We start from the raw sequence: 19,310 nt of genomic DNA on the forward strand, positions 1-19,310 counted from the left end.
TGTGTGTGTGTGTGTATTTAAATGAGACAATTAACTTTATAGTTTTACCTTTCTTTCAAACATGGTCTCTACAGTAAAGCAAACAAACAAAATGAACCAAAAACCCCACTCGTATTGTAATTATACCACTTCCAAAATCCAGAAGGATCAGTTATATGAAGCAAAGCCCCTGCTACTGACACCGTATCCTGCCTGCAGCTCTTCTGGATCTGTGGAGCCATTACAGTGAGTGCCTTTTACGAGACATTGCCTCTGATACTACTATCAGACTCTCCAGACATGATACCATGAGAGAGCTGCCAGTGTGCTGCTGTTGCATAGTATGTCACTGAATTTTTCCATAACATGGCTGAAACTGTCACAAGAAATAGCTTAGATTTGGGTGGTATGTGAGTGCACACAGCTTGTGTGCTGGGGGAGCTGCTTAAAGCAGTGAAAATCACCATTTCATAGTAAGAACTAAGGGACTTAGCCCGCGTTTCTTTTATTGTTGCCAACGGCAGCTTCCTTTATCCAAAGAGAGTAAAATATGCTTTTAAGTGCTTGCAAAGCCCTGGAATGTGTGGTTTACAACAGTATTAAGAACTGACCTATAATTACAAATAGACGTGGCACTAGTAATTTATTTGGTAAGCTCCTGAAATGCTGACTATTTCATTCCTTCTTATAGATTGAATTTCGGTTGTACGAAAGCAGGCAAAGCAGAGGGTCATGGTTTTCCCCTGCCTCCCCTTCTCTCAGGAATTCAAACAAAGCATGTTTTCTTCTGCACACGGTCTGAATCTGAACATTTCCTTTACTTCAGAATCCATGGTACCGAAGCATACTGGGCTCTGTCTGATCCAAGCTGATGCTTATGCTGGTCAGTTGTTTTTTATATGGTACTTTTCCTGGCAGGGATTATCTGGTTTGTAACAGTGGGTTCTGCAGATAAAGCAGGAGTTGAAGAAGGTGACCTTAAACAGGATCAGTAATAGCTTACAGGCACCATCTTGCTGTACAAGATCAGTCTTGGTGGAAAGACCTATCACATTTGCAGGGATAAGGAAAGTCCAGACACTGATTGCTTTCTCCATGGCATGCCAAAAGACTTTGCCAGACTAGTCAGTGGAAAACAGAGGCCTTTGTCTTCACAGTCTGCTAGATGTACTTGCTTGAGTGAATCTGAAATATAGCTATCACCTATACCCAGAGCCCTAGCTCTTGAAACAATGTTTACAGAGCAAAACCAGGATTTCTCTCTTCTATGAATAAATTAGTAACTGATTTTGTTGCTACTGATAAAAAAAAAAGCAGATTTACAAGTCAGATCAAGACTTTTTTTTTTTTTTTTTTTTGGCTCTTGTTGAGCTTTTTGTCCACCAGAACCCCCAACTTTCTCTCTGCAGAGCTGCTCTCAGTGAGTTCTTCTCCCAGTCTGTGCTCGTGTCTGGGATTGCCCTGATCCAGGTGCAGCACCTTGCAGTTGAACTTGTTGAACCTCATTAGGTTCAACATGGGCCCCCTTGTCCAGCTTGTCTACGTCCCTTTGGATGGCATCCCTTCCTTCTGGTCTATCAACTGCACCACTCAGCTTGGTGTCATCTGCAAACTTGCTGAGGGTGCACTCGATACCACTGTCTATGTCGCTGACATTTGTCTATGTCATTTACTCATTCCAGTTCCAGACATTAAAAAAAAAAAAAAGTGGGTGACAGAAACAGAAAATATACGTACCTATTAAATTTCCATGCCTCCATCTAGACTTATATGCCAAAGGTAAGTGCACAGATAGCAAAGTGGGTATTTTTATTTGGTCTGAGTTTTTCTGCAATACATTTCTTATTTGGTATCTTGCCTTTATTTTATTTTCTATTTTTCCTGTGTTCTGCTTATTTTGGCTGTCATCCCTTTATTCTTCTGTACCATCTCATGAATACAGAGCCCTTCTTCTCTAGTCTTTAATAACCCAGATGTGACTTCACACTTCATGAATCTTATTTTGAAACCAATTTAATTGAGAATATAGCAAAAGATACAATGAGTAACTGTTTTTTTTGGATAGCTTTACTGGATATTTTAAGTGCGTGCTTTTCATCCTTACCTTCAGAAAAGGTGATCATGAAGGATAGGTGAACTTTCCATCACTGTATTGTTGTTTTCCAAAGACACACCATTTTGTTGTGGTTGTTGGAGTGCCCCAAGGAGTTTGTAAATTCTGCTGTGCTTTCAGCACCTCAATGCACTGCAGACTATCGATGTTTCAGGAGGTGAAAGTTGGGAGGAGGTAGTTGTATTCCTTTTGCTTTGTCTCATCTTCCCAAGTAGCAATTTGTGCAATGCACACAACCAGTAGGGTCTTCAAGTATTTCAGGTGACCATACAGTACAAGCACTTGAATTTGATCTCCACATGTACATAATTTATTGAAGCAAGATGAAAGATTTATGTGATATTTTTCCTTTATTTACCACAAAATTTTATTTAAAGAAAAAAGATAAATTTATTTGCATGATGAATCATGAGCTGATAAATCTAACTCCTGCCCTAGTTTTCAGACTGTGCTAGTCTCCTCTAGTGAAAATCTCATATGATAAACTTTTCATGAATTAGACTTCCAGGATTATAGCTGACAAAAACACTACTTATAAAGGTGTTCTTTCATGCGTTAGGGGAAAGTTTTATCCAGCTTGATCCTATTAAAGACTCTGTTAGCACAGCTTATACTATTACCATGGCAGTGCTCCCTAACACTTCTGTAGCTAAAAGTCTGTCATTATTTCTCCAAACGTTAATCTCTCTGAACAACACCCACCTCTTCTTTTCTCTCTCCTAGACTTCACAAGTGTACATGCTTTAAAAAATGTGCTTTGGCTAAACAAGCAACAGAGATATCTATAACCTAGTTGTGTGAGTTCTTAGGTTGCAATATGTACATTGAAAATGGGCAATAACATCAAAAGCATGTGAAAAAAAACAATAGAGTGGTGGTGGACATATTGCTTGGAATTAAGAAAACAGCTTGATGGAATAAATGTCTATTTCTATCAAGTATCTGTATTTTTGTGTAACCACATAATGTTCTATCTAAAAGTAAAAATATGAAATGAGAGCTTTGGCCTAAGTTACACCCTAAAAGAAAGCACTAAGACCTGTTTTTAAAGCTTTTTTTTTTTTTTTTTTTTCCAGCAGAACAGAGGGATTTGATACTTCAGGGCTAATTTGCAATCCAACCCTGTCCCTATGAACCTGTTCTTTTCTTCCTATTTTAAACTGTGAGAACAGTTTAATTACAACAGTATAGAATTACATCAAATAAATACAAACTTCTTATATTAGCAGTTGTTGCACTCTCTGAATCTCTCAAAAAGGTTTGAGCTCTAAGGGTCTACCTCACTGAATATGCAGAAAGAAAACATAGGTCAAGTAGCAAATCCGTTGACTACTATGGTATGGAAGTGTGGTGTATTTCAAGTAAAATCCTGACCCTAGTGAAGCCAGGGGAGGTTTGTCCTTTTTCTTTTTGGTAGAGATAAAATTACTCTCTACATGGGAGCTTGCAACACTTTTGCAACACACTTTGAACCCTGTACATATATATATATTTTTTTTTCAAAAAGAGAGGCAGCACACTGAAAAAGATTGTTTCAATAAGTTGATCCACTTCTCTTTACCAGAACCAAGGGATGTAGTGACAATACATAGTTTACTCTGAAGAGGTGTGCCAAAACAACTCCAAATTAATGATGGGTTGTCCTTGAGAGGTTGAATTGATCCATACATTACTGAAAATGGAACTGCATTACTATGTCTCATTCGCAACAAATAGAAAAAAAACTAATCTTACTCTTTGCTGTCAAAGTCTTCCATCATCTTCAAGCCCAAAAATACTCAGAAACAGGGAAATGAAATCCATTAACTTCAGATGAAGAGAACTCGAACATACGTAATATTACATTTAGCACACTTACTCTTTCCTTGAAATCTTAAATGTAGTAGGGTTTCTGTAGCCAACCATAACTCTGGCCATAAATCCCCATCTATGGGATATTTTTTCTCTGTATCTTGAAGTTCACTTTATGTATAATACTTTCAGTATTCATGGCTGATTATTTTGGAAATTTAGTTTGTCTCTGACTCAGAGAGAAATGGTGAAAAAGGATAGTGCTCTCCAAAGGACACATATACTTAAAACGTGAGAAATTTGTTATTTATTGCTGATGTAATAGCTGAAATAGCAGGTCAGGAATTAAATTCATTGCACATCAACTTGTTCACCAAATGTTCTGTGTATCCCTAGTACATTTAGCTCAAATCCACTCTGCAATTAGATTGAAATAAAGATGAAAGGGATAGATACCTCAAGTCAGGGATATTCCATCCAAAGTAGCAGCTGACTGAAAGAACACTTGGCAAGGCAAATAACAATGACAGAGATATGCATCTGGGTGTTGTGTCAGAATTACTTCATATTCAACTACATGAAATGTTTTACTGTTTCCTTTAAGTCAATAAGGCTTTGAAAATCTATCCCAGCAGTCCAGGGACGTATCCTATTTATACGCAGTGTCAGAATAGATGGCTAACAATGAGTTGACCCTGGCAACAACACTGGACTTTCATATAAAAGACTAATGAAAAGAATACATTGAAGAATTCCTTTACCTTATCAGTGTCACTTGGGCACCTGCTTGGGCACTACTCCCTGTTCTCACCAATTAAGGAACAATACATTTTATACCCATGTGGTCTGAAATTTCTTTAAGGTATTTCTCTTGCAGTTAACACTGGTCTGACCCATTTTCTCTGGATCTGCTGGCAGTATTCACAGTCTTCTTACATCTCATAATCAAGTTGTCATCCAGACACCCTAGACCCTATATAAACCCTTTTCTGGATGTTTGTTACAGTGTTTCCTATTTTTCTAGATTTATTGTGACTTCATTTTCTGTTTTCAGGTTTCTACCCACTTACATGTTCCAAAATACTTTTAGAAAAATTTTGTGAAGTTGGGGTGATTAATCTTGAGAGGCACTGAGACTTCAAGCTCCCCTGCCTTCCTTAGCTGAGGTGGCTTCAAAGGCAGATGTAGGGTTCTGGTACCTGTCAATGTCAGATCAGAATTACTCTTGCTTTGTCTAGGTTATCCTTAAAATTTACAAATCCTTTCCTAGCTGGTTCATAATTACCTTCATGATCTCTCCGGTGTTGAACTATTGCTTACACTTGCTTTTGCTAACATCATCCTCAAATGAAATAAGTGACCTCAGACTCTTAGATCCACTTGTGAATTTGGCCTTTTCAAGCACCTGGAATCTACAGGCCATTCAGCCTCACCTCCATCCCTGGAAAGGTGATGGAACAGCTCATCCTGGAGGTCATGTCCAAGCATGTGGAGGATAAGATGGTCAGGAACAGTCAGCATGGATTTACCAAGGGAAAATCATGCTTAACCAATGTGGTATCGTTCTGTGTTGAGAAGACTAGCTGGGTGGATGAGGGGAGAGTGGTGGATGTGGTCTACCTTGACTTCAGCAAGGCTTTTGACACCGTCTCCCATAACATCCTCATAGACAAGCTCAGGAAGTGTGGCCTAGATGAGTGGGCAGTGAGGTGGGTTGATAACAGGTTGGATGGCAGAGCCCAGAGGGTTGTACTTAGTGGTGTAGAGTCTAATTGGAGGCCTGCAGCTAGTGGTGTCCCCCAGGGGTCAGTACTGGGTCCAGTGTTGTTCAACTTACTCATCAAAGACCTGGACGATGGAACAGAGTGCATCCACAGCAAGTTTGCTCATGAGACAAAGCTTGGAGGAGTGGCTGATACCCCAGAGGGCTGTGCTGCCATTCAGAGGGACCTTGACAGGCCGGAGGGTTGGGCTGAGAGGAACCTCATGAAGTTCAACAAGGGCAAGTGCAGGGTCCTGCACCTCGGGAGGAATAACCCCAAGCACCAGTGCTGGCTGGGGGCTGACCTGCTGGAGAGCAGCTCTACAGAGAGGGACCTGGGAGACCTGGTGGGCAGCAGGCTGACCATGAGCCAGCAATATGCTCTTGTGGCCAAGAAGGCTGACGGGTTCCTGGGCTGCATTGGGAAAAGTGTTGCCAGCAGGTCAACGGAGGTGATCCTCCCCCTCTGCTCAGCCCTGGTGAGGCCACACCTGGAGTATTGTGTCCAGTTCTGGGCTCCCCAGTACAAGAGGGACATGGAGCGAGCTCAGCAGAGGGCCACTAAGATGATTAGAGGACTGGAGCACCTGTCATACCAGGACAGGCTGAGAGAGCTGGGCCTGTTTAGACTGGAAAAGAGGAGGCTGACGGGAGACCTCATCAATGTCTATAAATATCTGAGGGGAGGGTATCAAAAGATGGAGCCAATCTCTTTTCAGTTGTGCCCAGCAACAGTACAAGAGGCAATGGGCACAAACTGGAGCACAGGAGGTTCTGGCTCAATATGAGGGGGCACTTCTTTACTGTGAGGGTGACAGAGCACTGGGACAGGTTGCCCAGAGAGGCTGTTGAGTCTTCTTCTCTGGAGATATTCAAAACCCACCTGGATGGATCCTGCACAACGTGCTCTAGGTGCTTCTGCTCGGCAGGGGGTTTGGACCAGGTGATCCTCAGAGGTCCCTTCCAACCCGCCCATTCTGTGATTCTATGATTCATGCTTCACCATTACTAGATATCCAAAAAGCAATAGCTGGCAGAAGTGCCTTGATTATTGTGACTGGACAGGAGACAGCCTGTTTTGGCAGATGGAGATTTGGCTATGATGACCAATGAGCTTGTGAGCCTTCAGGCTTCATTATTGCAATGTACCATATCTATCCCAGAATAATTTCCCACAGGGTGAAGGAGGTGACAGCCTAACCCTGTACAAATTCTGGAGTACAGACACAGCATCTGATCCAATAGGTTTCTGGGTTAAACTCCAAGTTCTTGATGTAGATTCTCTGAGGCATTCAATTTCAACTTGGCAATCACATAAAGGGAAGTGTGGGGAGGAGGGCGGAATAGCTTGATCCTCATGCTGGTCCACTGCCAGCTGCCAAACAGTTTAAAGCAACCAAAAGGCACTTCTAAACTACACCAGCTGCTAGCAGCTCCGGAGGAAGCATCTGCCAGGTTAGCACATCCCATGGCCTGATTATGCAGCTTCCATTTCTTACAATAGGGTGATAAATTGCATGTAAGACACCAGCTAGATGTTAATGCAAGGCTTCCTTGGAAATTAGGAAACTCTGTCCTGGCAGCTGACAAGTTTCAAGCCCCTTTATACTGTTCTAGTATGGCAAAGAGAGTGGAAGAAGAGAGAGAAGATACAATTCCACATCTTGCTTTTCCAAGCTCTCTAGGCTAAGTATTCTGGAGTTGTCCTCATTACTCTAGCACACCACAATAACAACAAATATCCAGAAAAAGGGAGTTGTCACTAAGTGCAGAGGCTGGTACTTCCATGGTGGCCCAAGGGTGTGCAACATGCTGCCAAGAAAGATTCAAATAAATCTGTTTTCTTCTGGAGAAAAATTAGGAACCAGTTTCTTTGCCAGTTTGAATAATAATAATAGCTCAAGGGGAAAGACACAAAAGAAATAGGAGGAGAAAGGAAACTCTTCTAGAGAAGAAAGAAAAATAACTGTAATGTAGTACACAATACTAAAAAGACAAATACAAAGAAAATATGAACACTGTGTAAGCCAATGTGTTATCATTGGCTACTATTAAGATCCTTATTGACTTATTGGAAGGAAGAAAATGAAAGATCAGAGCTGGAATCTCCACGGGTGGAAATCAACATCATTCTTCCTTGACTGCAAAAAACTAGGCCAATTTAGAACAGCTGTTATTTGGCTGGTATTTTTTTTCCTACTTTTATTTTTGTAAATTACAGTGATGATCATGGGACAGAGGATGGATTGACAATAGGAGCTGTGAATCTCATGGGACATGTCTGCTGTTTTTAGTTTTTGTAGTCCTTTGAATGCCTAATGCAATGCTATTTGAATAACTAACAAGGTTTTCTTTGGCAGAAACCCTATTTGGTATCAGAAGAACTAAATGAGGACTTCAAATGATAATTAGCTAATTGTGTTATTGCTGGTTCATAATTACATGTTAGAGTGTTGGGAGAGAGAGAAATTAAATTCTGTATCATTGACCGTGTCAGGAGAATTGTTATTCTGAGTTCAGGGGGAGTTACTTTAGACTTCAACTTCTGCTTTGAAAATATGTTGCTGTTTTTTGTTTTGTTTTGTTTTGTCTGTTTGTTTGTTCTGTTTTGTTTCTTTGTTTGTTTGCTTTCCTTACAGAAAATAACATGTTGTTTCTTAATTTCCTTTTGGTCTATTTTGCCCTCACTCCTTATCTGATTGTCAAGGATCCTTACAGAGTACCATCATCCAACACATCTTTATAATTGTGATTCTTTTACAAATGAACTATTGCAAGCAAATAAGAGTTCATATTACTTAGTAACATTGGCAGAGTTGTAGAAAAGGAACACAAATAATTTCTTCTTTACTTCACAGTTCTTTAAATAGCTATATGCTAGGCTTCAGAGATGGCAAACAGATAAATAATTAGACCAGAGACAGAAAACAACAGTGAAATAAAACATGCCATAGCCAAAAGAAAATGCTGTCTGAAATGATCTGGTTTCTTATCCTCTGTGCAAGGGTAAGAAAGAGAGGCTTTCCCTACACAACTATCAGAAACCCTACACAAACCTTAGTCACGTTAAGTCAATTCTAAGAGTCACAAAATAATTCACTTTATCCACCAAAAAATTACAACATTGCTTAAAAGTTTTTGATTTGAAGTGTTAATTATTGTAAATGAAAGCATCATTCTCATTCTCCTGTGTTCTTCCTTGTTCACATTACTATTTCAAATCTTAGACCACAGAGAAGACAGGGAGTTGGTTTTAGCAAGTTCTGGTGAACACAGATTTGCTAAATAAATCATTTGAATCAGAATTTCTGAGGCTTTATCAACGTGGAGAAGAGAAGGCTGCAGGGAGACCTTATAGTGGCCTTCCAGTACATAAAGGGGGCCTACAGGAAAGCTGGGGAGGGACTCTTTGTCAGGGAATGTGATGATAGGACAAGGGGGAATGGCTTTAAATTAAAAGAGGAGAGATTTAGAATAGATGCTTGGAAGAAATTATTTACTCTGAGGGTGGTCAGGCACTGGACCAAGTTGCCCAGATACATTCTGGATACCCCATCCCTGGAAGTGCTCAAGACCCACCATCTAGTATTCTCCATCGAGTAGATGGGGGTGGTGGCATCATTCCATGATTCTGTGATTCTATTAATGCAGCTTTAAAGTTCAGTAGTATCTTGGTCTTGTCAGCCACATAAAAGGATGAAAACCTCAACACCTGATTACAAAAATGAGACCATTTTTTCTTTGATGCTGCAGGTGAAATGGCTGTTTTCTGGGGCAAAGTAGCACATTTAGTAAAAGTTTCCATAAAGTCCTGCCAACACTCATCCATGAAATACCTGTACTCTACTTCAGTGCTATTGCCATGTTCCCTTGATATCATCCTTCTCAATATATTGAAACTCAGTTATTATTTTTACCCGAAGTAGCGTCTTTGACCTTTATAGGAGTATTTTGAAACATTGTCTAAGAGGGCATCACAACGTGTGATCTTTGACTAGGTAGTGCAGTGACTATTAACATCCTTACTTTTATAAGAAGCAAAGCAGACCTCGACAGATGAATCTTACTGCGTCCTACGTGATACACGGAGAAGCAAGAGAAAGAAAGAATTGGTGTTCTCTTCCAGGAATCAATTTTCAGGGCTAGTTTTAGATATCATCTTGACAAGTTCCTTTCATACACATAGATAGATAGGCAGATGTGTGTGTGTGTATGTTGTCTGAGATCCAGCTGGACAAAGAAAAAAAAAAACAGCCACCCTTCTGACTGTTTAGAAACTCCTTATATTATCTCTGTGCCCCCCAAGTTGCTTCCTCCCAGAACTATTGCAGAACTCCTCATTGTAGTAGGGAAGTACCAGACCCCAATGCAGGCATTTGGTCAACTCCCAGAGCTGAAGCTTTTCCACCCTTAGATTTTTATAAGAAATGCACCTTCTTTCTCATGTAAAGCATCATTGTGATTTGGTCTGTAAGTCTTACTTTGTTTTCCTTTTGTGCCTTTTTTACACAGTCAGCTGATTTCCAGAGATTTCTCCAGAAATGTTTTTCATGTCATTATTTTAGCAGTTACTTAAAAGTGAAATGTCTTACTTTGACCTAACACAGGAGATGGAACCTTCTGCCAAGAGACTGACAGTAAGCATAGGTTTAAAATTTCTCAGAGTCATGTTATTAATGGGGGCGTCTTCAAAACAGCTTAATTAGTAACAATGTATTGGTTATAGCTGTAAAAAATCTCATTAATTTGTAGAATTGCTGTGATCAGAATTCACTTACAGCTCTTACAAGAAGTTTATGGGAGTACTTGCTTAAGGCTCAAGTGAAACATAATATTTGGCCATAATCCAATTCATAGTGCTGCACAGTCAGGATTTCCTCCAATGACTCATTCATACCCCTACTGAATTGAAAAGGATACATGTGTAAATCAACATTAAACTTAAACTCCAAGACTTTTGACTTTTTGTCTTATGTCTAAATTGGCAACACACAATATCTATCTGTGTATTCTAATCATACAAAAAATATCTCCTCTTTTTTTTTCCTTTTTTTCTTTTTTCTTTTTTCTTTCTTCTCCAGTGATGTCACATCAAAGAATGCATATCTCACACACAAGAAGGGAGGAAAGCAGAACGTAACTCTGGACAGCCAGCTACACGTGTATTCCTGGTATGACACAGTAGCCGAGCAATCCCACAAGCAAGCTCCGATTATTATCCAAGTCTCAGGAAATTCAAGTAAATACTTGAATATTTTGAAAGGGGGGTTAAAAAGATACTGGAAAAACATGGATGGTAAGAAAACCTGTGAGAGGGGAGAGGTTTTTTTTTTTTTTTTAACAGCATGCAAAGGTAAAACTAAAGCCAGAATCAGAATTTGAAAACACAAATAGACAAATGAGAAGCTGGACAAAGCACACATAATTTAACAGTGAAGCTAATTATCTATTACAACAATGTTGCAAGGAGTGTGATGATGGGGATTAGATCACTTTCTGAAAAATATTCTCCAGCTCAACCAGGAATGATGGGTTTTTATGCCAGAAGCTAGAGTAGCTGATTATGGTAATTTTTTTCTGACCTTTTAATCTGTAATGCCATGTACTAGCTTTACATCCATATGTGTTATATTGAATTATTCTGCACAGTTCTGCTGAATTTGTGAATTTAGGACCTTGGATGTCCCATTGTGAATAATCTGACTGATTCACCCAACAGAACAGACCAAATCAGTAAGCGTTTAATAAAGCCCAGGCTTGAGACTTTTCTCCCCTCGTAATAGCTGCCAAGTAAATGGCCTCTGGAGATTGCAGAAAATACCTGCATGCACAATCCCAGAAACAGAGCTGAAAATGTCTTCAAATTAATTATTAAAGTTTTCTTAATCTCTTCTTGTCTTATGGGTGAGGATCCCATCTGCTTTCTTTTCAAGGCAACGTTTTGCTTTCTGAAATTCATTGACAGCAAAGTGATCCATTGTGGGCTAACAGATCAGGTTCAGACATCTGAACACTGAGGAGACGGAAGGGAAGGGAAGGGAAGGGAAGGGAAGGGAAGGGAAGGGAAGGGAAGGGAAGGGAAGGGAAGGGAAGGGAAGGGAAGGGAAGGGAAGGGAAGGGAAGGGAAGGGAAGGGAAGGGAAGGGAAGGGAAGGGAAGGGAAGGGAAGGGAAGGGAAGGGAAGGGAAGGGAAGGGAAGGGAAGGGAAGGGAAGGGAAGGGAAGGGAAGGGAAGGGAAGGGAAGGGAAGGGAAGGGAAGGGAAGGGAAGAGGGTACCAGGTACAGAGTGTCATGATTTCTTCAGATGTAGCAATTTCATAAATCTAAGGTGGTATATATGGTACTCTTTGTTGTAATCTAAGCTAAACAGTAACTCAGTACTTCTAACAGTTTATGAAATGTTGTCATCATCCTCTCAAAGGGAATTATGCCTATGCTTATATTTGCTACAAGTTTACGCGGTTTTCAGAATGAAAATATTTTCACAATTTGAGTAAAATGTAAGATATATTGTAGGGCAAACTGAAGATGGGAAACCCAAGAATGATTTTTGGAATGTTAGAAGCAAGGTTGGCTTGTCTGGTGTCCCATTTATCTCCACTCAGTAGGAACAAAGGAATAAAGCACCTGGTCTGGGCTCACTCTTTTGAAATGAGTACATAAATTCTGTCAAGCTCTAAAAATGGTCGTTACCCTTGCTAAGCCTCTTGTATGTATATATATATATATATATACACACACACACAGATATATATATCTGTTTTTTAAGAGAACATTTAAATGCCACAATGACTGCTCTGAATGATTGTGATTCATTATGAGTCATCCTACGACCAACCTAAAGCTTGTTTTTTGTTATTTCAGGAGATGCACTTACTCTGTAATTGCTAGTTTTTCCGTAATATGATACCGTCTGCGATGTTCTGTGGTGGGGATATCACACGCCAGCAGTCCTAGGTCACCATCTGGGAGTCCACCGGCTGCCTTTACATATGAAGTACTTAAAAAAACCCTAGAGCTTCAGCAACTGTTAAAACATTTTGTACAGCAGAACACTGATTCCCCGCCTTGCTGCACTGGAGAAAAACAGGGACGTACTTCGCCTTCCTGGGCCTGTCTCTCCCAGGTTCCTGCTGCCTCCGTCCTGTTCCTGCCCACTGTTCCCATCTCAGGAGTGCTGCACATTTCCTGAACAAACACAGGGGCACCAGAGCTGGTCCTGCACAGGGCAACAAGGCTCGTGCAGGACACGTCTCTATGGGCTTCATGCTTTAACTGGAACACGGCCACGTCTTCGTGAGCAGTATTATCAAACAGCACACTTCTAAAGCTGGCTTGAGGTCATCTCTCACAGAAGTTTCAAAACTTATGGAGAGTTTTTCTCATACCATCATAGAAACATAGAACCACAGAATGGCTTGGGCTCAGTTGGCCTGTAGGCCCCCTTTAGGCACTGGAAAGCCACTATGAGGTCTTCGTGGAGCCTTCTCTTCTCCAGGCTGAACAACCCCAACTCCCTCAGCCTGTCTCCATAGGAGAGGTGCTCCAGTCCTCTGACCATCCTTGTGGCCCTCCTCTGGACCCAGTCTAACAGGCCCATGTTCTTCTGGTGCTGGGGCCCCCGAGCTTAATGCAGGGCTGCAGGTGGGGCCTCACAAGAGCAGAGTCACTGACATCACTGGATGTGATCAGTGATGGATGCTGTGATCATCACGGACTTCCACAGACCCGTGACGAAGGCCACAGGATTCAGCTTTTCAAGATGCTGCCATCCTACACAGATCCAGCCTTTCCTGCGTGCACCCAGCTGCATGCTGCACAGCTCTTACCCAAACACCAGCCTCCGCCTCACGGCGTAGGGAATACCGAGGCTCAGCAAACCGTGAAACGATCCTGCAGAAACGTGCTAGAAAAAACAACATGCAACACATTTCCAATCCATCTTACTCCTTTGGGAACAGAGTGACCGGTGGGGAGAAGTTTCCTTTTTTTTCTGCAAGCCTTGTGTCTGCAGGCATTGAACAGGCAGCCCCGAGGGTGTCCTTATGCCAAAACCAGCGATTTTAAGGTCTGTTGTCCTGACTTTCCCCCCCTCTTTTCCCATCCTGGGTGGTTTTGGGGTGTTTTAGGGCTGCTCCGCATGATGCTGGTGCAATGCGCCACCGCCGGAGTCCTGCGCACCGCCAGGACCCCCCCCCCAAGGCACCGAGGGCACTGGGGCCGCAGTGGAGGTGGTACGAGGGGGGCAGGGGTTGGAGGGGACCGAAAAAAAAAAAAAATGGTGGGAGGGGAGGGAGGGAGATGGATTACAAAAAAAAAGCTAAAGGAAAAAAGTTAAAGGAAAAAAAAGTGAAAAGAAAAAAGATAAAAAGAAAAAAGCTAAAAAAAACAGCTAAAAAGAGAAAAAGTAAGAAATAAAAAGAAAAAAGATAAAAAGGAAAAAGCTAAAAAAACCTAAAAAGCTAAAAGAAAAAAGGTAAAAAAAAGATGGAAAAAAAGCTAAAAAAAGCTAAAAGCTAAAAACAAAGCTAAAAAGCTAAATGAAACTAAGAAAGGTAAAGCAGCTGAAAATGTAAAAAGCTAAAAAAAAATGCTAAAAGAAGCTAAAGAAAATCTAAAGAAGTTAAAAAATGCCAAAGGAAGATTAAAAAAAAGCTAAAAGAAACTTAAAAAAAAGCTAAGAAAAAGCTAAAAGAAGCTAAAAACGCTAAAAAAATTAAACAAAAGCCTAAAAAGCTTACAAAACGTAAAGACACCTAAAAAGGTGTTAAAAAAGGCCAAAAAAAGGACATAACAGTAACAACAATAAACACATAATTAAAACATAGACCCCCCCCAAGCCCCCCCCATTCCCGCAGCGCCTCTCGCTCGGGGCCGCGCCCCCCCCCCCCGGGCGCCGGTCACGTGCGGGCGTCCCCGCGCCCCCTCCCCTCCCCTCCCCTCCCGCTCCCGCTCCCGCTCCCGCTCCCGCTCCCGCTCCCGCTCCCGCTCCCGCTCCCGCTCCCGCTCCCGCTCCCGCCCGCACCGTGACGCAGCCGCCACCGCCCCTGGAGCCGCGGGGAGGGGCGTGGCCACCGGCGGGGGCGTGGCCATCCCCGGAGGGGGCGTGGCCGGGTCCCCCCGCGCCGTGCGGGGCGGCGGCACCGGGGCCCGTCCGCGTCTCCATCACCCGGCGGCGGGCGTTGAGCGGCCGTGTAACGGCGCGGCGAGGTGAGGCGAGGCGGGACCGCGTTGTGGCGGCCGCAGCGGGCGTGGGGGCACCGGGGAGGGGACGGGGGTGGACGGGGGGCGAGCACCGCTCCCCGCGGCTCGGCTCGGTGCGGGACCGGGGCCGGGGCCGGGGCCGGGAGCTGCTGTCGCGGGGCGCCCGCGACGCGGGGGAAGGAGGCGGCGGCGGCCGGGCCCCGGCCCTGCAGACCCGCTCCCCGGCGGGCTCCGGCGTCGTTGTCACGGGCGCTACTCAAAAAGCCCCCCCCGTCCCCAGAAATCCCACCGGGAGAGCCGTGTACGCCGCGCTGCCTGCATGTGCTCCTGGCGGGCCGTGAGTAGCGGGACCGGCCGCCCGCTGCGCCGCCCTGCAGCCCGCAGCCCTCCGCGCCCAGCTCCTCGGCGCCCGGTGAGCGCGGTGAGCCGCCCGGCTTCCCGTGCTGCAGGCGTGTCTGGGGCTTCTCCACCTCAGCCGGACACCTGGTCCCGAGGGACACCTCAATAAGTGCCTTACAAAGACCTTCGGTGCAGATCAATCAGGGTTTGACCTGCCCGGTTGTCAAGAAGAAACTTGTCTCGCCACTCTAGTTACAGTTCCAAAATTAAATAGCGATTTTCCCTTTACAGATTCCTCCGGTTAATGTGTAGCATCCGTGCCTAGTGCGAAAAGGAATAGTTTTCAGCGCTCCTCGTAAGGCGTGGTATGTTTCTCATCTGCACATTCTCCGGTGTCAAAAACTGGCTTATGCGAACAGGCTGCTACGTTTCGCCCAGTCGCTGGTGATATCGTAAGCCAGCAGATCCGTGAGGTTGTTCGGGTCTTTGTGATTTCTGATCTATGCCATTGGCTCAGTGTGCAGCAAAAGGGGATGTGGCTTGTATCTTGCTGAGAGGGTGGGTAAAATAGGCATGTTTCAGAGGAAGGGGCCAGTGAACAGTTCTCTCCCAGTCTGAGAAGCCTCCAAGGGACCATCCTGTCAGACAGTGGGTAGCCCAGTGTGGGCTACTCAAAATACTGTGATTACTATTTTGGCGTAGGGAGAAAGACAGTCTTTCAGGTAAGGAAGTCATGTAGAAGGTGATAAACTAGATAGAAGTGGCTCCTGTCCTTAGCGGCGTTTTTTCTCTGAGGACAGAAAATGATGTAAGTATGACTTGATTTCTTTGGGACCCAATTCTGAGGTTACAAGGAGCCGCATGTAAAAGGTAGACCAGTTGGACAAAGTGACTGAATGGTGTCTTTGGAGATGCAGAACCTCCCCTGGGTGCTGTGAAGAAGTGATGGGTAACTTCTCATTTTTTTCATGATTGGGGAACGAGAATTCCAAATATCTACATACTTTGTAATCATTTTTGGCAAGGCGTCAGCAGAACTTCAAGGAGCTATGAAGTCTCTCCCACTGCCCCTCTGCTTCCCAGCTGTCCAGCCTTACTGGGAGCTGAAACCTGTCCCCACACAAAACTCTGTAGTACAAGGTGGCTGCGGTATTTTGGGATCACTTCTTCCCAAGCATATCTGATGTGGGATACTGCCCGCGGTGGTACTGTTCACCATCTCACACAGGACATCCCTGTTCTGTCTACTCTCACAGCAGCTCCATCCTGTGTGTACGTTTGCTTGATTAGAAGCAGGAAAGGGAAAGCATGACAGCCTTGTGCAGCTGCTTTAGTTTGTGTCCTCTGTAGCAGGGATGTTTGAGTAGCACTGTCTTGCTGCTGTGGTGAGATGCCAGCAAGTTGCAGGAGTGCAGAGGCAGAAGCAGCCCCGCATGGAACACACAACTGTGGTGGAGAACAGCACAGAAGATGTGTTGGGAATAGTGCAAGGGTGCTGGCACTCATAGTGGTGGCATCATTTGGTGTCGCGTATACTTGGAGCGGTGACACCAGTGTGGGCGTACTGCACCTCTCAGTGCAGAAGCACAAAGACCAGTAGTTCCAGCAGCCCTTGGGGAATGCAGCGTGTTATCTCCCCTCACTCTGTTTTTAGGTATTTCAGCTGACTAGAAGGGATGTGCAGCAGAGCTCTATTCCCATGGCTGGCTGACTCTGATTACCTGCCTGAAGCTCCAGAAGACATCCGTGAATCACTAGCATGGTTACAGGAAGGAGGAGGGAAAGAGAGAGGAAAACCTACCATTTTGATTTCAGTTTTATTTACAGCTTGGTTTTAAATCCACATTAAATAAATAATTTTCGATTTATTTACCGAGAGAAAGTCTGTATCTTTTCTGGGTTACAGTTGAAACTGGCAGAATGGGAATCTTCTCCTCTTCCCTTACAAAGTCCTGTTAATTGCTGTTAAGTAAAAGAAAACTTCTATTTTGGGGGAGTTAAAGTTTTTTGTAAGAAGCCAGTTTGCCAATGCTTCACTGTGTTTTACTTAGAAAATAGAGATTTTATACAATTGATGTATATTTTCACTGTCAAGATGAAAAATATGGTAAGAAAGCATTGGGAATCAATAGATTTTGGAAGGGTGTGTAGCCATTCTTTTCACTCATCAGTATAGGCTCATAGCTAAACCAAGGGAAATAATCCTGAGATAATTGGCAAGAGGACTTGTAAGAAGGTTGTGTCCAGGCTTGCTCTTTTTCTGGCAGATATATCTGCTTCTCAAAGGAGGCAGAGAAGATAGGCTTACATGGGGCAGGTGCATAGTAACACAAGGGAATATCTCTTTCAGTGCAAATGTAGCTGTGCAATAGATTTGTGTGCTCAATGGAAGGAACTGGGGAACCATGAGAATAAAACACATACATCACATACCTTATTGATTTAAGGTCCCAAGGGAGTTTTTAACTGATGGGGAAAAAATAATTAATTAATTGTTCTAGTAGAAATATCACCTGCTGCTTACCTGTCTGAGGTGGAACTGTAAGCTCATCTTCTAAAGTTATAAGTGATTCTGAGGTGTGGAAATCTCTCAGTTATTAAAGAGAAGTACAAATTAGGTGTCATAGCTTGGCGGCTGGGACAGTCATTCATTAGGTATATTTCCTTGTATATTAAGGAGTATTTATGAAAGCTTATTTTGAATATGAACTTGGTGTATTTGCACTTCATATAGAATTATTGAGTAACACTTGAAAATGTATTTTTCTGGTTAAAATGCAGCATTAGCTTTGTAAGGTTTGCCCTAAGCATTTCCTTTCCAGTTCTGTTTCCTCCCCAGTTTTTGATTGCAGTTGAAATGCTGGCATTATTTTTCTTTGTTTATACCGCAGAAAAAGGCATTGTCTCACTTATCTTTTAAACTCAATGAAATGTATTGCATGACCTCTCCTTGTGTATAAATCCCTCCCTCCCCATCTGTTCTATTGTTACTCTATCAATTTGGAACTTGTCCTTTAAAATGAAATTATAGTCAGGAACATAACACTTCCCTTCAACTCTACCATTTTAGCAATCTGTGTTTACATCTGTGCTGCATAGCTTTCTCGCATGTGCATGACAACACTATGCACATGATTATAATTTGGAGTTATACGGCCCTGTTGGTTATTCATCCATAAGATCTTTTGTGGGATCTGGCTGTAATGGCAGGCATTTTTCTTAAAAATGGGAAAAACCTTTAACTATCCAGACTAACAACATAAAACTGCTGGCATGTTTCAACATGCATGTACGTATCTCATGTTCTCTTTAGTAAAATACAAACGTAAATATTCTGCCTTTTGTATGCTGCACTGTCAGTTCCAGTTGTAGTCACAGTAGTAAATTTATAAGAAGACTAAGAATTGCTTTTGATTTGGCCCAAGATTTTGAATATTAAAGCTGTCATCATGATGAGAGATTTATGTGAATGTTTGTAAGTGCAATGTCCCAGATTTAATTAAAAAAAAAAAAAGAACAAAGCACAACTGGGAAATACAGTGCACTCAGAAGCAGAAGACTACTAGCAAGGTAAATAGGCTGCATGTCATAATCTTTGACCCACAATTCCATTGTGCTTAGGCTAGACATTTGATTATTTTTTTCCCCCATTTGTGCATTCAGATAGTCCTAAGGTATACGTACTAATTGCATTGAATATTAGGAAATTGTCATTCTAGTAACTCACATGTTGAGCGCTGGATAGAGCACAATATTTGTGCTTGTTGCTAGGACATGGGCATAAATTTATCTTTAATTACAGAATGGTATCACTACGAAATGGAGTTATACTTACAAAATTAGTTATTTGCTTTTGATTAACCTAAACCAGGTTATAAATTAGAGGTGAAGGATTTTTATGGTGGATAAATACAAGCAAATGTGAATACATTTTGCAATCTTGAGCTTTGTCAATGTTTTTTAGCTTTATATCTGTAGAACCGTAGTTACCTGGACCCCCTGGCTAACATCATTGGTGTCTAAATTAATGGGCAGTCTTGTGGCAGATGTGAACAAAGAGGGGCAGTGTACCCAAGAAACAAGCAATAGGTTAGACAAAGGAGGATTCAGCTGTTCACTGCAC

The 19,310-nt window shown here is 42.6% G+C and overlaps 2 protein-coding genes across 7 annotated transcripts in view; both read left to right on the plus strand.

Moving 5' to 3' along the window:
- The window catches only part of ZNF475 (zinc finger protein 475), a 62,948-nt gene extending 48,475 nt beyond the window's left edge, over positions 1-14,473 (plus strand). The window contains exons 1-2 of one of the 3 annotated variants that reach the window (XM_083818708.1): positions 1,418-10,941; positions 12,161-14,473. In XM_083818708.1, coding sequence (XP_083674834.1) covers positions 5,336-6,433 — 1,098 coding nt within the window. In that variant the 5' untranslated portion in view covers positions 1,418-5,335 and the 3' untranslated portion in view covers positions 6,434-10,941; positions 12,161-14,473. Of the gene's footprint in view, positions 1-1,417; positions 11,620-12,160 lie in introns of those variants that run through there. The other 2 variants (XM_083818709.1, XM_083818710.1) reach the window with 2 other exon arrangements.
- A 221-nt stretch (positions 14,474-14,694) lies between these two features.
- The window catches only part of SNCAIP (synuclein alpha interacting protein), a 91,814-nt gene continuing 87,198 nt past the window's right edge, over positions 14,695-19,310 (plus strand). For 2 of the 4 annotated variants that reach the window (XM_083819154.1, XM_083819153.1), the window contains exons 1-2: positions 14,695-14,854; positions 15,479-15,552. The gene's annotated coding sequence lies outside the window, so the exon portion shown is untranslated. The remainder of the gene's footprint in view (positions 14,855-15,478; positions 15,553-19,310) is intronic. The other 2 variants (XM_083819156.1, XM_083819155.1) reach the window with 2 other exon arrangements.

Source organism: Anser anser, assembly GCF_964211835.1.
Source record: "Anser anser genome assembly, chromosome: Z".
Lineage (NCBI taxonomy): Eukaryota > Metazoa > Chordata > Aves > Anseriformes > Anatidae > Anser > Anser anser.